This window comes from Paramormyrops kingsleyae, chromosome 12 (assembly GCF_048594095.1).
Source record: "Paramormyrops kingsleyae isolate MSU_618 chromosome 12, PKINGS_0.4, whole genome shotgun sequence".
NCBI lineage: Eukaryota > Metazoa > Chordata > Actinopteri > Osteoglossiformes > Mormyridae > Paramormyrops > Paramormyrops kingsleyae.
This window is the reverse complement of record NC_132808.1, coordinates 19,934,146-19,953,477: the sequence shown is the minus strand read 5'-3', so window position 1 is coordinate 19,953,477 and position 19,332 is coordinate 19,934,146. Positions and strand designations below refer to the sequence as shown.

Genomic DNA, 19,332 nt, shown 5'->3' with positions numbered 1-19,332 from the left:
ATGCAGCACCAGGCGGCTGGGACTCGCCGCCCGCTCACAGAGTGGACTCGCTCCGGGTTCGTTTTTTGTTAACCTCATTGCGAGAGTCACACTCGTTACTTCATTAGCGCCACACTCCGAGTTTGCTGATGAGCCCTAAATGGCTTAGAGCTGCATTCCCATCTATTTTAGGCAAACAAGGAGAGCATAAGTATGCCAGTAGCATCAGGCTCCAGGAGGACCTGCCATGGCCGTTTGTAGTTACCCACAATGCATTGCTCTTTGGGCAAGCTCAGGCATGTGTGTGTATATATATAATCTTACATTAGCTTTTATCTAAAGCAACATAAATTTTGGAGAAAACAGGGTCAACCTATCCCTGGAACAATTGGGGGTTAAGAGCCTTGCTTAGGACTCAGTGATGACATCACTCTGCTGCCCCTGGGATCTGAACTGGCAACCTACCAATCACAATCACGGTATCCTAACTCGCTGAGTCACACACAAATGTATATATAGAAGTCTCTGTGGGCAAAATTTATTGAACCGGCGAGGTTCTGAAATGAATTATTTGCACAAGAATTCATTGTGGTCTTGCTTGATTTTACGATATTTGCACTTTAATAATTAGATTACATTTTAGTCTGTGGTTCCGAAATGACAGTTGATGTATAGGACTCCGGATTTAGTGCGGTTTCCTGTGTTCAAATTATACTGTAGCCAAAACCACTAATACAGTATCACATTCCCTGACCTTCAGGGGGGGTAACCGCACAGACAACAGGGGCTATTTTGGGACACGAGTGAAACCACACTGATAGCAGTAATTAGCACTCTCTCAATCCGCACTCACATCAGCGTTTCCATATTTTGCTCACTAACAACAGTGCGTAAGTCTCCGATTTGGCTGCTTTCGACTGTAAGGACTGGTGAAACGGTAATCAGGATTTGACAGTCACCTGCGACGGTTTCCTTTACACAGATGAGACACATTTCTGGTCCTCTGCAGGACGAGAAACACCTCACACCTCTAAACAGCCATTGTCTTGCTGCTTGACGCTCGTCGGCCCGCGCTAAATCTTCTCGTGCTCAAATCAGAATTAATCTCTGCAAGGATGGGATGCCGGCATGAATATCGATTCCTAGTTATTGTCTGGACTGCAGCATTTTGCTCTGTGGTCACATTAACGTCTTTAGCAATAAAGGTTTCTGGGAAATAAAAGGTAAAATCAGCGAGGGACACAGACTGCTCAGAGCTGAAGGACGGCTGGAAGGTGGTCCAATTAACATTCGCGCTGAAGAGGCACAGTCACCTTGGATGGGCTGCACGCTTTCCCTGCACCTGACTGTGCTGGCTCCACTGGTGTCAAACACACTGGCGTAAATGGGAGCTGGAGAGCCATGTCTGCTTAGAGTGCTCGGGAGGCTCAACCAAATACAGAGCGTCTGACACTCGCTCCGTACCGGCGGCAGGTGTGTGTGCTTTGGGTGTGTGGCACCAAGGGGGCTCCCTGCTGGGAAATAGCCAGAGGTACCTGCTCAGAGACCTGCTCCATGTCCGGCGACAGGTGTGTGTGGCGCCGAGGGGGCTTCCTGCTGGGAAATAGCCAGAGGTACCTGCTCAGAGACCTGCTCCATGTCCGGCGACAGGTGTGTGTGGTGCCGAGGGGGCTTCCTGCTGGGAAATAGCCAGAGGTACCTGCTCAGAGACCTGCTCCATGTCCGGCGACAGGTGTGTGTGGCGCCGAGGGGGCTCCCTGCTGGGAAATAGCCAGATGTACCTGCTCAGAGACCTGCTCCATGTCCGGAGACAGGTGTGTGTGGCGCCGAGGGGGCTCCCTGCTGGGAAATAGCCAGAGTTACCTGCTCAGAGACCTGCTCCATGTCCGGCGACAGGTGTGTGTGGCGCCGAGGGGGCTCCCTGCTGGGAAATAGCCAGAGGTACCTGCTCAGAGACCTGGTCCATGTCCGGCGACAGGTGTGTGTGGTGCCGAGGGGGCTTCCTGCTGGGAAATAGCCAGAATTACCTGCTCAGAGACCTGCTCCATGTCCGGCGACAGGTGTGTGTGGCACCGAGGGGGCTCCCTGCTGGGAAATAGCCAGAGGTACCTGCTCAGAGACCTGGTCCATGTCCGGCGACAGGTGTGTGTGGTGCCGAGGGGGCTTCCTGCTGGGAAATAGCCAGAATTACCTGCTCAGAGACCTGCTCCATGTCCGGCGACAGGTGTGTGTGGTGCCGAGGGGGCTCCCTGCTGGGAAATAGCCAGAGGTACCTGCTCAGAAACCTGCTCCATGTCCAGCGACAGCCCCGGTACGTAATGAGTTTTAGAAAGAAAGAGATAAGGATGTGTGCAGACTGACTCTTCCCAATCTTCAGCAATTTAACAATGTAGAAATCTGGGAATGACGGTACAGCTCTTGATGAGGGCAAACATCTCCAAAATCGGATAAGAATGGCTTTCTAAAAAAAACAGAAAAAACAGACAAAAACGAGCAGGACCTGTTCCATATTTTATGTGGCTACTCATTGTCAGTCTCACTTTTCCGCTTAGTGGTTGTAGCGGGTTAGGTGTTCAACTGGTGCAGAGAGGTAGAAATCAGCAATTAAACCCCCCCCCCCCCCAAGGAATGTGAGCAGAACAGATCCATCCATCCACCCAGGCACCATTTTAACCACTTACCTAGAACAGTATTGTGGGAATTTAGAAAATTTTCAGGATCCCATGCAAACCTGTCCAAGTATGTATGATAATCTCTGCACAGGTATAATTTATAATGATTATAACATAACATTTTGCAGTCTCAATTAGCCTGGAATTGTTTTGGAAATGGTGCCATAGTAAATGCATCTTTGAAAGCACTTCTCTCTGACCTGAAGTGATTGTGAGGTTGTGATTTGATACCGTGTCTCCCAAAAACCATCGGGAAAGGAGAGCCTAATTATTTTTGGCAGCTGCTGGCTTGCGAAGCAGACAGCTCATTACCTGACATCCATCGAAGCCTAATGCCTCCCATTACATTGTCACGCTAACACCACTAAGCCTAATGCCATGCTGTGTGTTGATGCCTGCGATCGACCACTTTTCTGCTGCTGGGATTTTAATGACGGAATAACAGCCCCCACGTGTTAAGCCCAACCGTCCCATTTGGTGGACCTGCGAGCAGGGTTCGAAATTAACACCCGCCAACCCGCCAAATGCGGGTTAAAAATCATTTTGGCGGGTATTGATAAAAACTTACCAGCCAGTTTGGCAGGTAACCAATCATGCAAATCATGTCAGAGACGCTCTGGGTCGTTTGTCCCCTCCGTCCTACATTTCACATGAACACTACACTACGGGTGACGTTTTAGATACCTTTGACAGCAGCGCGCAGATACTGTACGATTCGGTTTGCGAGAGCGCGAAAATACAAACAAGAAATAGGAAATATCGGATGAGCAAAGAGGACTGAGCTGGACAGCGAAATAAGCTAAAATCAAAATGCTGCGGTGGTTAGGAGGACAGACGTCAGGATCAGGAAGAGGTGAGAAGAGGAAGGAGGCAGAAGATGAAAATGTTGACAGAGCGTGCGAAACAAAGAGAAGGAAGTTTAATTGTAAATGGCAGACAGGTCGTCATTGGCTAGTGTTTGATAGTAAAAATGCGGTCATGTTTTGTCAGATTTGCCGTGAGTACACGAAAGAAAAAAATAAAACTAACAGTTTCGTGGTGGGGATGTATAGTTAAGTTTATAACAGTTTATAACTGTATAGTTTGTTGTGTGTACATTGCACTTTCTGTGCGTTTTTCATGCACTGTTAATAAAATGATCAAATTTTCATTCAGTGGCATTCATAATCTCTTATTTTCACCACGTAAGAAAATTGTCTAATGGAAATTCTGATTGGCTGGTAACTTCAGAAAGTTACCAGCCACTTTGGCTGGTGATCAAAAAAGTTAATTTCGAACCCTGCCTGCAAGACCGGAGGAGGGAAATCCTCTGCGAAGGTCACAGATTTATGTCCAAGATCGACCTGGCTGGCACACCTTTGGAAAGGTGCTTGACTTGATAGGTGCCTGAGCAGAGGTATTCAACCTGTCAGCTAGCTATGTGTCACTTGGCTGTAACTGCAACCGCAAAAAAAAATTCTCAGTTCATTCAACAAGTGCTGAAGCTGCGTTTATTTAACAGACACCTATAATCAGGGCGACATATACCTTTTTTGCTGAAGCTGCGTTTATTTAGCAGACACCTATAATCAGGGCGACATATACCTTTTTTGCTGAAGCTGCGTTTATTTAGCAGACACCTATAATCAGGGCGACATATACCTTTTTTGCTGAAGCTGAACTTATTTAGCAGACGCCTATAATCAGGGCGACATATACCTTTTTTGCTGAAGCTGAACTTATTTAGCAGACGCCTATAATCAGGGCGACATATACCTTTTTTGCTGAAGCTGAACTTATTTAGCAGACGCCTATAATCAGGGCGACATATACCTTTTTTGCTGAAGCTGAACTTATTTAGCAGACGCCTATAATCAGGGCGACATATACCTTTTTTGCTGAAGCTGCGTTTATTTAGCAGACACCTATAATCAGGGCGACATATACCTTTTTTGCTGAAGCTGAACTTATTTAGCAGATGCCTATAATCAGGGCGACATATACCTTTTTTTGCTGAAGCTGCGTTTATTTAGCAGACACCTATAATCAGGGCGACATATACCTTTTTTTGCTGAAGCTGCGTTTATTTAGCAGACACCTATAATCAGGGCGACATATAACTTTTTTGCTGAAGCTGCGTTTATTTAGCAGACACCTATAATCAGGGCGGCATATACCTTTTTTGCTGAAGCTGAACTTATTTAGCAGACGCCTATAATCAGGGCGACATATACCTTTTTTGCTGAAGCTGCGTTTATTTAGCAGACACCTATAATCAGGGCGACATATACCTTTTTTGCTGAAACTGCATTTATTTAGCAGACGCCTATAATCAGGGCGACATATACCTTTTTTGCTGAAGCTGCGCTTATTTAGCAGACGCCTATAATCAGGGCGACATATACCTTTTTTGCTGAAGCTGCGCTTATTTAGCAGATGCCTATAATCAGGGCGACATATATCTTTTTTGCTGAAGCTGCGTTCATTTAGCAGACGCCTATAATCAGGGCGACATATACCTTTTTTGCTGAAGCTGCGCTTATTTAGCAGACACCTATAATCAGGGCGATATATACCTTTTTTTGGTGAGGAATCAGGGTCAGACAGTCCCTGGAGCAATTGGGGGTTAAGGGCCTTGCTTGGGAACCAAATAGTGAAATCACACTGCCAACCTTCTGCATACAGGTACAGCAGCCTGACTTACTGAGCCACACACCAACTCCCCGTAATCTATTCTGGCTGTCTTACACCACTAGTTTCGGTGCTGTTGGGATGTGGGCACGCCCTGTAAGTTTGTTATAGGTTATAGTAATTGTGCTATAGGATATAATGCTCTGGATATGATCAGGACACATCAAAACAAGAATCCTAACCGACTACGAGCTGGCCAATGCCCCGTCATACATTAGTTTCGGTTCAAACACTTCCCCTAGTCCCAATGGAAGTCCTCCGTTTTTAAATTACTCTTTAATTAGAAACAGCGGGTGATTTTCTTGATTGCTGGGATGAGTCTGGCTGATTGCACTGGTGCACCGATCCCCTCCCTCCATAAGGCCAGGCTTGCAAATTGTGTGAATAAACTTAGGCATAAACACAAGCAGATTCCCGTTTCCCGAAGCAGACAGACAAACTTCATAGCTAAGGGGTTAGGGCATTATGGGAGATGCCGGTGCTGATTTTGGGCTTTGATTTTCTTTCCATTTTTATTGCCATGATTTTCTTACTGCAGCTGTTCTGTATGCTGTAGAAGCGCTAAATATTTAAAGAGCTAATGTTGACCCTTGTGTGTTGCATAAGCTGACCTTATCTTCAAAGGTGCTTCTCCACCTGTCTTTTGCCATCGCTCAGCACAACAGAGTACTCCCAGAAATATTGTAATTCCAAGGATCTGCTTTACTGGCTTTGCTCCACAGATGCTTTTAAAAACAGTAGTGACAGCCTGTCGATGTTTATTGACTCATTTACAATTCTGTACTGTCTGAAAACTGCTGTTGGCTTCATTCACCCACCCAGCAAGTAAAAAACGAGCAGGTGCAGGGTGTGGCGAACAATCTGAGTAAGAGGGGTATAGACAACTGCATTGTGGGTATGGGTTAGCACTGGACCTCTTTCTCACTGATGGTGGGCCGGGAACAGACCATGGTTGGAGATCTGTTTAGTTTTGCATTAATAATTGAAAAGACAAATGAAGATGAAATTAATGTTTGACTTCCATATAAACTCTGTGAAAGATTAACAACCAGTTGGTTGACTGAGCCTGGCAGATAGTACTTCAAATTGGCTGTACCATGCAGTTAATCAAGGTGTGGAAAATTGCAAAAAAAGACTCGGTTATGTATACATTTTGTTACTTATCTAAAATATGTCTCGAAATTGTGATATTTTACTGAAGCAGTTCAGATTAATTGTGTTGATATTACTGAAGGGCATTTCTTTCTGGGACTTTCTACATCCCGAACCCCTGATCTGATTACCAGTATTACCTGTCACACCATGTCATCAACATTTTGTTGCTGTAACTTCTCACATTTTAAAAATTGAAGTTGTCTCCGAATGACCTAGTTGTGCAACTTTCCCAGAGGGACACGAGATCGCCAGTTTGTCTTGAGCTCGTGGATAGCAATGCTAAGCGCTCCCTCTGCTGGTCGAGAAGAGGAACTACTTTAGAAAAATGTTCATAAAGTGGTGATGTTTAAACTCTATTTTTCTTTAAAAAAAAGAGATCAAAAATACGATTTGGTTTCGGTTGTTATATGGTGATATCGGGTTTAGGAATTGGCCAAAGAGTAGTAGTATAATTATTTAGAGGTATATGTAATTGTAAATTTCTATAACCATGCTATAACCATCCTATAACAAGATTTTTTGGTTTTGTAAACAGATAAACAACATTTAATAATCCGTATTACCCCTGATGTGAACCTGTTACTTCAGTGTATGAAAATGGCATTCGCTTACATTGTTTTTGCATGAATCGGTATCGAACAGGGGTGAGTTTCCCGAAGCGTTCTTAACGCTACGTCGTTCTTAAGTTCTGTGTTAAAAGATAGAACTAACGAACGACGTAGCGTTAAGAAGGCTTCGGGAAACTCACCCCAGATCAGCCTGACTGAAACATATCGGGCTGACTCTAAGGGATCATTGAGCTCCATCCCACCGTGAATACCGGCACCGACTCCATCCCACCGGCCAGTCGGACGGCAGCCAGGCCGCCGGCTCATGTCCACCTGCTTGCCAAAATAAGGCCTCGTGGCGCGCAACACGCACGCTCCCGCCATTGATACTGTTTAACTATTTGCGTCCCGCGGGCTGTATAAACAGGTTCTGCTGCATAGTTCGGTATAAGCATGCAGGTTTCCCTTGTTCTGACAGGGGCCAAAACCTCCGATATCTCCTGTGCTAACGACACTGACCAGGATAAGCAAATGGGTGAATGGATGGATGTAATCCATATTTTTTTGACAGAGGTTTGCTGCCACCGTGTGGCAGGCCTGAGAATCAGTTTGTGCTGTTTCTATTGCTGTCACGCCACGAAATACGCCTTATATTTTTAACGATGTATGAGTGTCGGTGTGTAATAACAATTGTGACGTCGTTGTGCAGTCTTTACTGTAGAGCTAGGACTGAATAGTTTGTGACGAACTGAAATAAATATGCATAAGATCCTGGTTAGAAATTTTAAGTGAATGCACGCCCTGCTCGGGGCCAGCGGTATTCTGCGCTGAGTCACGCGTGACTCTTCGTGGTAGATTGCCATCCTGTCCTGGGTGTACCCCAGCCCTGTGCTGCCTGGGATAGGCTCCAGCCCCCCTGTGATCCATTTCTAGATAAGCAATTAAAATATGGATGGATGGATTCAGTACACCCATTTGGGAAAAAAGGTATAGTTATACATGCGATTTTTGGGTTTCTGTTATACAGATTACGTTCTTTAATAATTATAATGCGTATATGCCGCATACATTTCAAGAAATATTTGAGGATAACCTGTTACTGTAATTGCAAATACGGAATTAGTACATGTAAGTAATATACTATTCAAATATATCTGTTTTGGATTTTTATTTTTTTTGTTTATTGAGATGTTATATTGGTCAGAACAACGTTGTCGCATATACTCACAATACAGTTAATCGTGCTATAGTACAAAACCAAAATAAAAATATCTACTTCGAATTTCACCGTTATTGTTTTTCCCACATACCCCAAATGGGCGGCAGTAAGACCCCAGAAACCAGCCCCTGGAATGATGATTAAGGGCCTGGTTTTATGGCCAGTGGGTTGGAGATCTGAGTCTAGTGGTGTCAGATGGAGTTGGGGGGGTAGTGGGGTGCGATGTATCGTGACATCGCATGGGCACAATACTTCGTGAATGTATACGCGATGTAAGAAAAATTTTTAAATATTTTTTAGAATAACACAAGATTCCATAATTTAAAATAAATAAATATAATTAAATCATTTTGTCTGATACAGGACTACAATCTTTGGTAGGTATATGCTCAGTCCTCGCGCTCTGCATGCGCAGCATTGACCTCAGTAAGTAGCCTATTTGTAATAAAAGATAATAATACGATTTTTGGGGGGTGTCGATACTGGGGGGAAGCCCCTCCCATATCTGACACCCCCGTCTGAGTCCATAAGACCGCTGTGCCCCTGGGCCAGTCAGGGCGCTACCCAGTCCTAATGTCAGCTAAGCTGTGAAGGCTCACACGCTTATTGCTGGTTGTGGCGATAGCGAGCAGTCCGGCTGGGGGGTGTCAGCCGCACCGTGACGGTGGGGGTGCAGAAGGGGATTCTTCTGCTCTCTCCTGCCCCCACCGCTTGTAATCCGGCAAGTGAGACACAGCTTTGCATATTGGTATGCTGGGACATGGGAGATTGTTTCAGCTCAGTGCCTAAACCCTGTCCGAGAAATATACATCCTATTAGAATGAGTGTCAGAAGATAGCATTTCTAGAAATAGTAAAAGTCTCCCAATCCAATCAGTGCAATCCTATGGAAACTATGGGGGTTGTACCGCCCAGAGCAATGTGCATTGAAATGGAAATTAGTACTGTAACATTTTTTAATAATTAAAATTGTAGTGAAATACAGGTGGGTTGGGGACGAATTTATTAAATTCTCTTCTTTTACCTTTCTAGTAGTGTTACTGATTATGTGAGAGTTCTACGATTTTTTCCCCCCTCATAAATATTCAGTTGTGAAATTGCGCTACTGAGTTGTGGGTGTTAAAATGCGTACAAGCGTTGCTGTTTAGTCACCCACATTCCCTGTAGCAGTGCGTTACCAGTCCTACTTTTAAGTATATATATATAAAAAAAATAGGACCTAGTATCCTCGCTTTGCCTGCATCTCTGCTGGTGCTTGGGAATCCTTCAAGTCTTCTCTTCTCCATTCTGGTCCGTCTCTCCCGTGTCCGATGGGACCCATCAGTGAAGCCCGCTAGACAGAGGTCTGGCGTTTACTGCCGAACCTCCGTTTTGTTCTTCGCTTATCTGTTTTGCTGCGAACGCGGTTACCTTGGTATTATAGAGCTACCTGGCACTGACAGTCCTTCAGCAAATTTATCATTCCATTATCCCATTATTCTTGTTTGGTTTAAAGACAAGCATAACGTAAGTGTTCAAGGGGAACGTGCTGGCACTTAATTAAAAATAAGAGAAAAGGTCTCTGTAGCACATTATGTACAGAATTTCCCAATGGGAATCTGTCTCTCTGCTTAACCTTTCTGCTGGCCAAAAAATGGGTTATATTCATTGAATTATCCCTGTGGAAATATTAGTCTTGTAAAACACGCCCTTAGTCTAATCATGATTCTGGTTATTTAAAAGGCTGTTTCTATTAGGAGATATATTTCGTGGATAATTGACGATGTATTGCTGTGCGGAAAAGGTCGCTGTCTTTTGTGCGATACCTTAGTTCGGAGCATGAGGAGTCTGTTCGCTGTCAGACAAGCCGAGTACAAGAATGACTGTTTGGCTGGCTTTGTCCGCGTCTTGCAATGGTTCATTGAGTAGATGTGGGTTTATCACTGAAAAAACATGATGGCAGTACACACAGCAGCCAGGGGAGACTCGTTTATATGGCGCGTTAAGGTGCCTCGAGACACGTGGAATCCGTGTTGGAGGATTTGCTCTTGCAGGACGGTGGGGGGGCGGGGGGGTGGCGAGGTGGCTTCGCAAGGCAGAAAGAGCAGCCGCTGACCGGGAAATATACCAAACGGCACTTCTTAGAAGAACACAATGGTGTGCAGATTTCCATACACCATACAGGCTGTAGCACATACCCTTCACCCTGCGATTATTGAGTGTCACATATTCTATGTGATTATATACAGTGACATGCTGTGACATGCTACCACATTTGTTGGGATTTTTTATTTTTTTTTACTTTTTCTGATTATTTACTATGACATATGGTATGATGTACTGCACATGCTCTAAATATATCTGTGTCATGCTATACATACGGTTTGTTACCTTTGCTATACATACTCTTACCTATGTTATACAAGTAAATACTGTAACCTATGTTATACATACTGTTACCTATGTTATACAAGTAAATACTGTAACCTATGTTATACATACTGTCACCGATGCTATACATACTCTTACTTATGTTATACATACTGTTACCTATGCCATACACACTGTTACCTATCCTATACATACTGTTACCTATGCCATACATACTGTCACCTATACTATACATACTGCTACCTTTGCTATACATACTGTTACCTATCCTATACATACTGTTACCTATGCCATACATACTGTCACCTATACTATACATACTGTTACCTATGCTATACATACTGTTACCTATCCTATACATACTGCTACCTTTGCTATACATACTGCTACCTTTGCTATACATACTGTTACCTATGCCATACATACTGTCACCTATACTATACATACTGTTACCTATGCCATACACACTGTTACCTATCCTATACATACTGTCACCTATACTATACATACTGTTACCTATGCCATACACACTGTTACCTATCCTATACATACTGTTACCTATGCCATACATACTGTCACCTATACTATACATACTGTTACCTATGCTATACATACTGCTACCTTTGCTATACATACTGCTACCTTTGCTATACATACTGTTACCTATACTATACATGCTGTTACCTATGCTATACACACTGTTACCTATCCTATACATACTGTTACCTATGCTATACATACTGTTACCTTTGCTATACATACTGTTACCTATGCCATACATACTGTTACCTATACTATACATGCTGTTACCTATGCTATACACACTGTTACCTATCCTATACATACTGTTACCTATGCTATACATACTGTTACCTTTGCTATACATACTGTTACCTATGCCATACATACTGTTACCTATCCTATACATACTGTTACCTATGCTATACATACTGTTACCTTTGCTATACATACTGTTACCTATGCCATACATACTGTTACCTATACTATACATACTGTTACCTATGCTATACATACTGTTACCTTTGCTATACATACTGTTACCTATACTATACATACTGTTACCTATGCTATATATATTGTTACATTTCTTTATTACACGTTGTAAGATATTCTTCCCATGCCATTAAGATAAGAAAACATCTTGATTTTGTATATTTTTCATTTTTCAATGATGTCATGTCAATGTTACTCTAAATCTTAACATCACCCATGATCAGTGAAGATTACGTATAGTCTCAGTACAGTATTACATAATTTTTGGAAATGTATGTTATGTTTCTTAGAGCCAACAATGAGGCTTCATGTACACACTACGAGGGTCTGCATGACCCAGGCATCAAGCTGCTGTTGTAGCCTTTGTAAAATCATGTGACCTTATTACATACATGTTTCGTACAGATGTGTTTTGGGCTATGTCCTGCATAAGTGATTGGAAGGTGAGACTGATGGATGAAGTATTCAGCTTATTATTATTTTAGGTGTATAGCTTATCACTTAAAAGCCCTGTCTTATAGTTTCTTGCCTGTCCATTAACCATCCATCACTTTCCAACAAACATTATTATCTGGGAAAAAAGGAGCGATATATCCCCCAAAAGGACATTGCAAATAACTCTGAAAAATTATGGTACATTAATTCAAACATAATTAAAAATGTACCACATTGCATGATTGCATTTCAAAGTCTTTTATCAGAGAGCTTTCATTGGATTTATACCCCAGTACTCAATGACTGTATTTTAAAATTAGTTTTATTTTAACATAGTCCAAGCCCGTGCCAGACAAATTAATTGCTTGCATTTGCATTTTTTTCCTCTCCCTGCAGAATGCCAGCCTCAGCTGTGCCCGTGCGTGAATTAACAACCCGTATCGGGTCTGCTCCCGCTTCTCGGGCGCTTCGCGGGTCCTCCAAAACAGACGCACGATGCCAAAACACAGAGCTGACCGCTTGATTTGGTCACAGCAGGAACAAGTTAACGGGAACTAGTCACGTTTATCACAGTCCTCTCTCGTTCTCCTCTCTCTCGCTCCCTTTCTCTCTTGCTCTCTCTCTCAGTCTCTCTCTCTCTCCCACTTTTTCCCTCCCCGAGAGGGACTATATGTTGAGAGAGTAGTGGGTCCGGCCGTGGAAAAGGAATACAAATCTAGGTGCTCACTGGTATAATAAGGGAAAGCCTTACAGACCAACTCTGCTGGTCCGGGGGAGCAAGCGCTGCTATTGACATTCGGAGAGGCTCGGCGACTGGATTCCACTGTATGCACTCCACAGAGCTAGGACACACACAAAGAAAGGACTCTCCCGTTTCTTTGGAGGCTGTTCCAATTTGCGGTGCTGGAGAAAAGCTCCGCTTCCCCTCGTACTGAACAAAAGTGTACGACTGTTTAGTTCAAGACCAGACAGAAGACCTTTGAAGACTCCAGACTTAAAGCACCCAAGGTCCCAACAGAGAACCCTTGAATTCCTCAGAGTCCAGCCACCTAAGGACAGAAACAGCAGCCGGGAACGTGAGATAGGGCAAGAGAAGATTCTCATGGTTTGCTGCCTGAGAAGAAGAGGATAGACCGTTGATGTCTCCAAAGACTGCCCACCCAAGACCCTGAGTTACGGGACACAGGAGAGACCCAGAAATTAATCAGATAATCCCACAACAGTAGACCTCTGACGACCACAGAGAGGAGAATTATGGGAGCGCTCATGGTTATCTTCTCCCTGCAGCCTAAACAGCGGAACAAAAGAAAAGGTAGGTAGGCCAGGAAGGTCCATGTGCGCAGTATATGTGTGCGGTTCATGTGCGCAGTCTATGTGCGCGGTATATCTGCGTGGTCTATGTGAGTGGTCCATGTGATTTGTCCTCGTCAACTACCTGCTTGTACCATAAACCACCTTAGAATCAATATGTTGCAAAACCTACTGTAAGTGACTTTTGTAAACTCCTGCATACTTTTTTGCTTTGCATACGCACAAGGCCTTTTGTCTGTTTTGTTGTTTCATTTACCCTGCAGTATGTCTGTGGAAAACATTGCTAAATATATTACTCACTTCTCTTCGACATCCTCCGGTTTGGCTGTTTGTTCTGAGCGTGCTCACTACGACTGGGGCAAAAGCAGTCCGATGCTGTTTTTTATGCTAATCCTCTGGATAATGACAAGCTAAGCAGATTCAGCAGTCTATGAAATTAGATAGACCTACACTTTTTATTTGCCCCACTAATTAAAGACATCCTCAGACTTAAAGACCTCCAGAGAGCTGATGTTAATTGTAATGGTTTGCTTCTAAATAACAATTGTTTTTATTTAGGTAATGCACTACAAGATATGTCAGACACCCTCTTTCCATGTTGTGGATTAATTTGGCGTTTGTAAGGAAGTATTTAGTATTGGTTCACTTTGGTTGTTTTTAAAAGAGGAATGAAAAAAACAAGACGCATGTTAAATTAATTGGGATCCTGGGAAACTGTTCCGGAAACAGAAAACATGCTACAAATGATTTGAGGAAGCCTTGCAGGAGCGCTGAGCTTTAGGGCTTTAGCAAAGCTTGGTGTTTGGTTACAGAGCTGAAGTAATAGCAGCTGGGGTAGGAAGCAGTGCTTGGAACTCTGAAGTCAAATCCCAGCTTGGATGTTCATCGTAAGGTAAACAAAGAGTACAGAATGAGCGCAAACTCAAATACAGAGAACTGTCACTCATTGTGACACATTAATAATATTCAAAGACTCGCTGAAAATAAATGATGTTAGTCACAGAATAATGGAAATCTGTACTGAAGAACACGCTGATGTGTTAAGTCTATACCAACATAGGGTGTTTACCTTTGAAATTAGTCACACTGCACACTTTTATTCACCTTCAATGGGACATCGATTGGTGCACCTTTCGAGAAAAGCCAGAGCCGTAATCCAAATGCACTACTCCATATTTGGAAGCACTTTCCCAAACCATGTCAGGTTCATTATCAGAAGCAGGGAGCCTGAGAGGACTCTCCTGGGTCTGCGCTTTGTGTAGAACACTCTCCCCGAAGTTCATCCTGCGCTTTGAAGGACCCCAACAAGTCTGATTAATTGAGCCACTCGTGGTTGAGGCATACTGTGGGACGGGGTGGGGGGGGGGGTGAAGTACCACTCCACTGCCCACTCTAATGTACGCCATTAATTATGGGGGGTGCCTGTGTTCCTATCTGAAGGGCTTGCTTAACCAACTCTGCATCCCACACGTTCCTCTGGGCTGCTTTTACTTCTGTGTTTTTGTTTGAAGTGCAGCCCTTGGGAGGGTGGCTGGGGGGTGGGCAAACAAAAACAGAGGCGGCAGATGTTTCCTGCACTTCAGCCTGATAGAAAATTTGTATGGGTCTCATGGTCAGTGCTGTACGTGTTTGAAGCTTTGATGAGAATCTAAAAAGATTAAGTATAATATAAAGTGGCACTCCTGGCAGGGTGGGGGCGGCCTGGGATTGTTTTTTGTTTTGTTGGTTCTGTGTTTAGTATTTCTATCGTATTACGTGCATGACTCAGATCACTTATCTGCTCATGATGTCAATACTGTTCTGTTTGTGTCTATTACACATAGGTATACATCTATTATACAAAACAAAGAGCTCTACACTCTCAGGAAAAAGTGGTAAATATTTGTACCTTTGCTTGTTACTGGTGCTGTACCTTTTTAACCTTACCATTTATGGTACACAAATGGACTCTGAGGAACATCCCAAAGGTACAAACACCATTAATGTACCATCAATGGTACAGAAATGTTTCTCAGAGTCCATTTCTGTACCTTAAAAGGTACATTTGCCGACAGCTAAGGGTATAATTGGCAGACGATTGAGAATACAGCCCCAGTGAAAAGCAAAGGTACAAATTTACCCTTTTTTCTGAGTGTTTATATGCTTTAATTTTGTTAGAGAAGGCTGTTATATTGATTCACAATAGAAAATAAAGTAGGGACAGTTTAATTAGTGAAGACTTGCCTTGAAGCTACCTCCTTTCCGGCTTTAAGATCGGTGTACGTTGTCGTCATGCATCTTGCGACACCACAGCAGTAATAAAAAGCCGTGGTAATGAAGCGGATTCTCAGTGAGCTTGCTAATCGATTGCCGAGCGCTTTGTTTGAGAGAGGTCCTGGGACTCGGCTCTGGCGTCGGCTCAACTCGGCCCTTCTGGTGTTTATAGCTGCAGCAGAGAGTAGGCAGGAGGTTGCACTCACCGTGGGGAGAGCAGCTGTCACTGGGCCCAGGGCGCATCCTCTCGCAGGCCGCTCGCATCGTCTCCTTGCTGTCGGTGTTCCATCGCACAGTGCCCCTCCATTCTGCAGACACTGGGACAGCCTTTCCCTCTGTATTCCGCCACGCTGTCTCTCTCTGTCTGTTCTACTTGCAGCCATATGGTCAGTCACATACAGCCACAGACTCTCCCTCCACTCTGTGTGCTGTGCGCCTCCTCTTTCACACATTTAGACAGCCTGAAAGCCAGGACAGTGAAGCTTAAAAACATTTTTTTTTTCCCTCAGACTATTTGACTGCTGAATAGTCTGACTCCTCCCAGCCTGTGACTGGTCCTGCTATAAAGAATGAGAACTCTCAACTCACTATCTAAGTCTAGTTATTTATTCTTCACGCTGCTTTAATGCCAAACTTCTGTTCCGATTTGCACACCCTTCCACACCAATCAATCTTTCTATTTCTATCTTAATGCCATGTCTTAAAATGTCTTATCTGCATTGTGCTTATATGTCTTAGTCTTTACATTATATTTATGGCTTATTTTTCATTTGCACTATGACCGAAGAGAATATTTCAGCTCAGTGCATGACTCCAAACACCATATATTTGAAGCTGACAATAAAAAATACTTTGGCTTGAAGCTCAAGTCAAACCCAAGTATTTTCTTCTGGTGGGACTCCAGTCCTGCGCCTTAGAATGGATTAAGTGTTTGTCTGAATGAAAATTACCGAACCATTAATTAGCTGTCTCTCTTCCTCATGCAGCTTGGAATGACAGGGCATAATCTGAAGCTTTTAGTCTTCTTGATCTTGTAGGCATCCATTTGAATTTTCTTCATTTCCAACTTCGTGTCAGTTAATTTGTAACTAATTTGTACTTATCTATTTGGAAAAAGAATGACAGTTCAGCAAGTATGTTTCACTGCTGCCCTTTTATGTTCAAATTGCATTTAAATTAGGTTTGCAACATTAAAACTGAGTGAGTCATATCTTGAAAGAGCGTCTGCAAACTTGTTTTAAATTATGCAATCACATATGACACATATCTCCCTGGGATAATTTATTTTTCAAGATTAATGGGGCTCCTGTTCATAGCGGAATGACTGTGAATTCATTTTTAACAACTCAGATTAATGTTTGCTGTCTTCCTTTTAACACTATAGATATACTTGTAGTACAGCTCATTAATGTACAATAAGCTTATGACTCTTACTCAAGATGAGAACATGCCATCCCCAACTTTGGCTTTCTGACACAGACGAGTGGATTCTTCTCCTAGCATGTCACTGCTACCGAAGCACTGGGAATGGAGAAAATGTGAGGAGGAAGAAAGTGAACCAGATGGAAACATATTAACAAAGACAGACGCTTGTGAAAGAACGTGGTCTTGAATTGCAAACATCAATTTTTTATGTGCTCGCAAAGAATAGCTGTTCCCCAAGTAACCTCTTGAGGGCAGTAGAACTCCACATAAGCAGCCGAACGATCATATTAACCAAAGCTGACGTCTTCTTTGATAAATTTTCAGTTGATTATTTTTCGTTGTCCCCCTCCCACCCCATAAAGATTGAGTGCGTACATTTTGAATTGATGTTGGAGTTATATACTCTGCCAAGTTTGGCGGTCCTTTTGTAGTATATCTGCTTCGTACTTTCCAGGTGTTCTCAGTTAACCTGTGCTGTTTCTGTACAGTGGATTGCAGAGTGTGTATTCCCTGCTAATTTTTTCGTGTTATGTGACTTGTAAATCTGTGGGTTTTGCATTTCTCTTGTACTTAATGATAGGTAGCCTGAGACTGGAGGATTTCTGAAATCGTTGGCTGTAACGCGATAGGTTGCAGAAAACGTTATTCTATTAATCGGATGATAGAGGGCGCTGAGAGACCGTCAGTTCACCACCAGTAGCATCTGTTGATGTTATTCTGAATATTCTTCCATGAAAACAGCAAGGCTTTTTGTAAATTCTGAAAGTAGATCAACTGATTACTTATCATTAAATGTGCTTTAATAATTACTCTAGTATAATAATAGTTTTGTAAATCCACGGGATAAATTGGTCTGTTGTGCTTTTGCCTAATAATGTAATACAACTGCACGTACGGTAAAAGGGACGGCCTTCATTGCGTGCATCCCCCCAGTCATTATGTTGCTGTTATTTTTGTGATTACATTCCATGGCAACCTCTCAGGCGGACAGATTTAGTGAAAAGATCTCCCAGACTCTTGACAGCTGATCCGCGCTCAAAGGAGGCGAATTAGACCCTGGGAGAGCAGTGAATGGGCATCAAGCGTCGCTCGCGTCTGAGAGAGAAGAGGCGCCGAGCCCCGAAAGCACGCAGGGACGCGCGCGCTGCGTGACAGCGCTTATCACACTCATCGTCTGCAGCGACAGCACGCGCCACACCTTCACGGGAAATGTCTTTAGGCAGACGGAAGTGCGGTTTGCATTACTGCCCCCCCGAAGTAACTCCTGATTATTCTAGACCAACTGCGTTTTATTTTAGTATGTTACTGTGAAAAAATCCTATTCGCATCCCAACCTTTGTTCCCAGTCTCCCACATCGGGGTTGCCAACTCTTACGCATCCTGCAAGACACTCACGCTTTCAGACTCTCACGTTCATGCAAGAAATCTCACGGCAAATCTATTCCATTATTCAATGATTCCATTATAAACCTAAAATTAGCTACATCAAAAGCGTCGGGGTAGCTTGCAAACCCTACAGACTACTTACAAGGTAATAAAACTGTTACATACATGTAAATGTGTGTGCAAACTTGTCTCCAATTTAAAATCTCACAACAGCCAGCTGGCCTAAGTTGGCAGCCCTACCAGGTATAGAAGAAACTTACTTTATCAGTTAGTTACAGGTGAGTAGTGGGCTTGTTCCTGGACATCGCCTGTCCCTGATGCACTGCCCCCCCCCCCATTTCATTGTTAATTTTTTAATTTGGCAAATTAATCATAATTACACTCGCATTACATTCAAATGTATTTATCTGGTTGTTGCCTTTGTCCAAAGCAACACACTAGGGAGACTGATAATACATTATTGTTACATTATTATTTTCTTGTTACAAAACAAATTAAGAAAACTAAAATGATTTGGGCAAGGACAAGTCCGATATAAGCAGCCCATAGAGATTCACACCGTGGGTAATTTGGAAATTTGGAGCTACTATTGCCTTTACCAGAATGTCTTTGGGATGTGGGAGGAACCCATTCGGATTCATGTTTGAGGCCTCTGAGCTTCCTAATGCAATAGTGATACATGGTACACTTCTTTATGTGGAGAAGTATCCTATTGTGTTCTTCAGATTTCACCAGAAAGGCTAGTATGGACAACAGCATACCAGTATGATGGGCCCATGTAGTGTTCTACTGTTTTTAATGAACTTTTCCTGCTTCGTTGACTTCCACAGCCATAGATCATGTTGGCCTTGACTAAGTGGAAGTAGGTTTCCTTACTGGGAACCAGTGCCTGAAAG

The 19,332-nt window shown here is 43.2% G+C and overlaps 1 protein-coding gene across 3 annotated transcripts in view; it reads left to right on the top strand.

Moving 5' to 3' along the window:
* The window catches only part of kcnip4a (potassium voltage-gated channel interacting protein 4a), a 196,149-nt gene that overhangs the window by 114,541 nt on the left and 62,276 nt on the right, over window positions 1-19,332 (top strand). The window contains exon 1 of one of the 3 annotated variants that reach the window (XM_023794311.2): window positions 13,233-13,373. The exons of the other annotated variants lie outside the window; for them this stretch is intronic. Within the exon in view, the coding sequence (XP_023650079.1) occupies window positions 13,316-13,373 (58 nt within the window). The 5' untranslated portion in view covers window positions 13,233-13,315. Of the gene's footprint in view, window positions 1-13,232; window positions 13,374-19,332 lie in introns of those variants that run through there. 3 annotated transcript variants of the gene reach the window in all.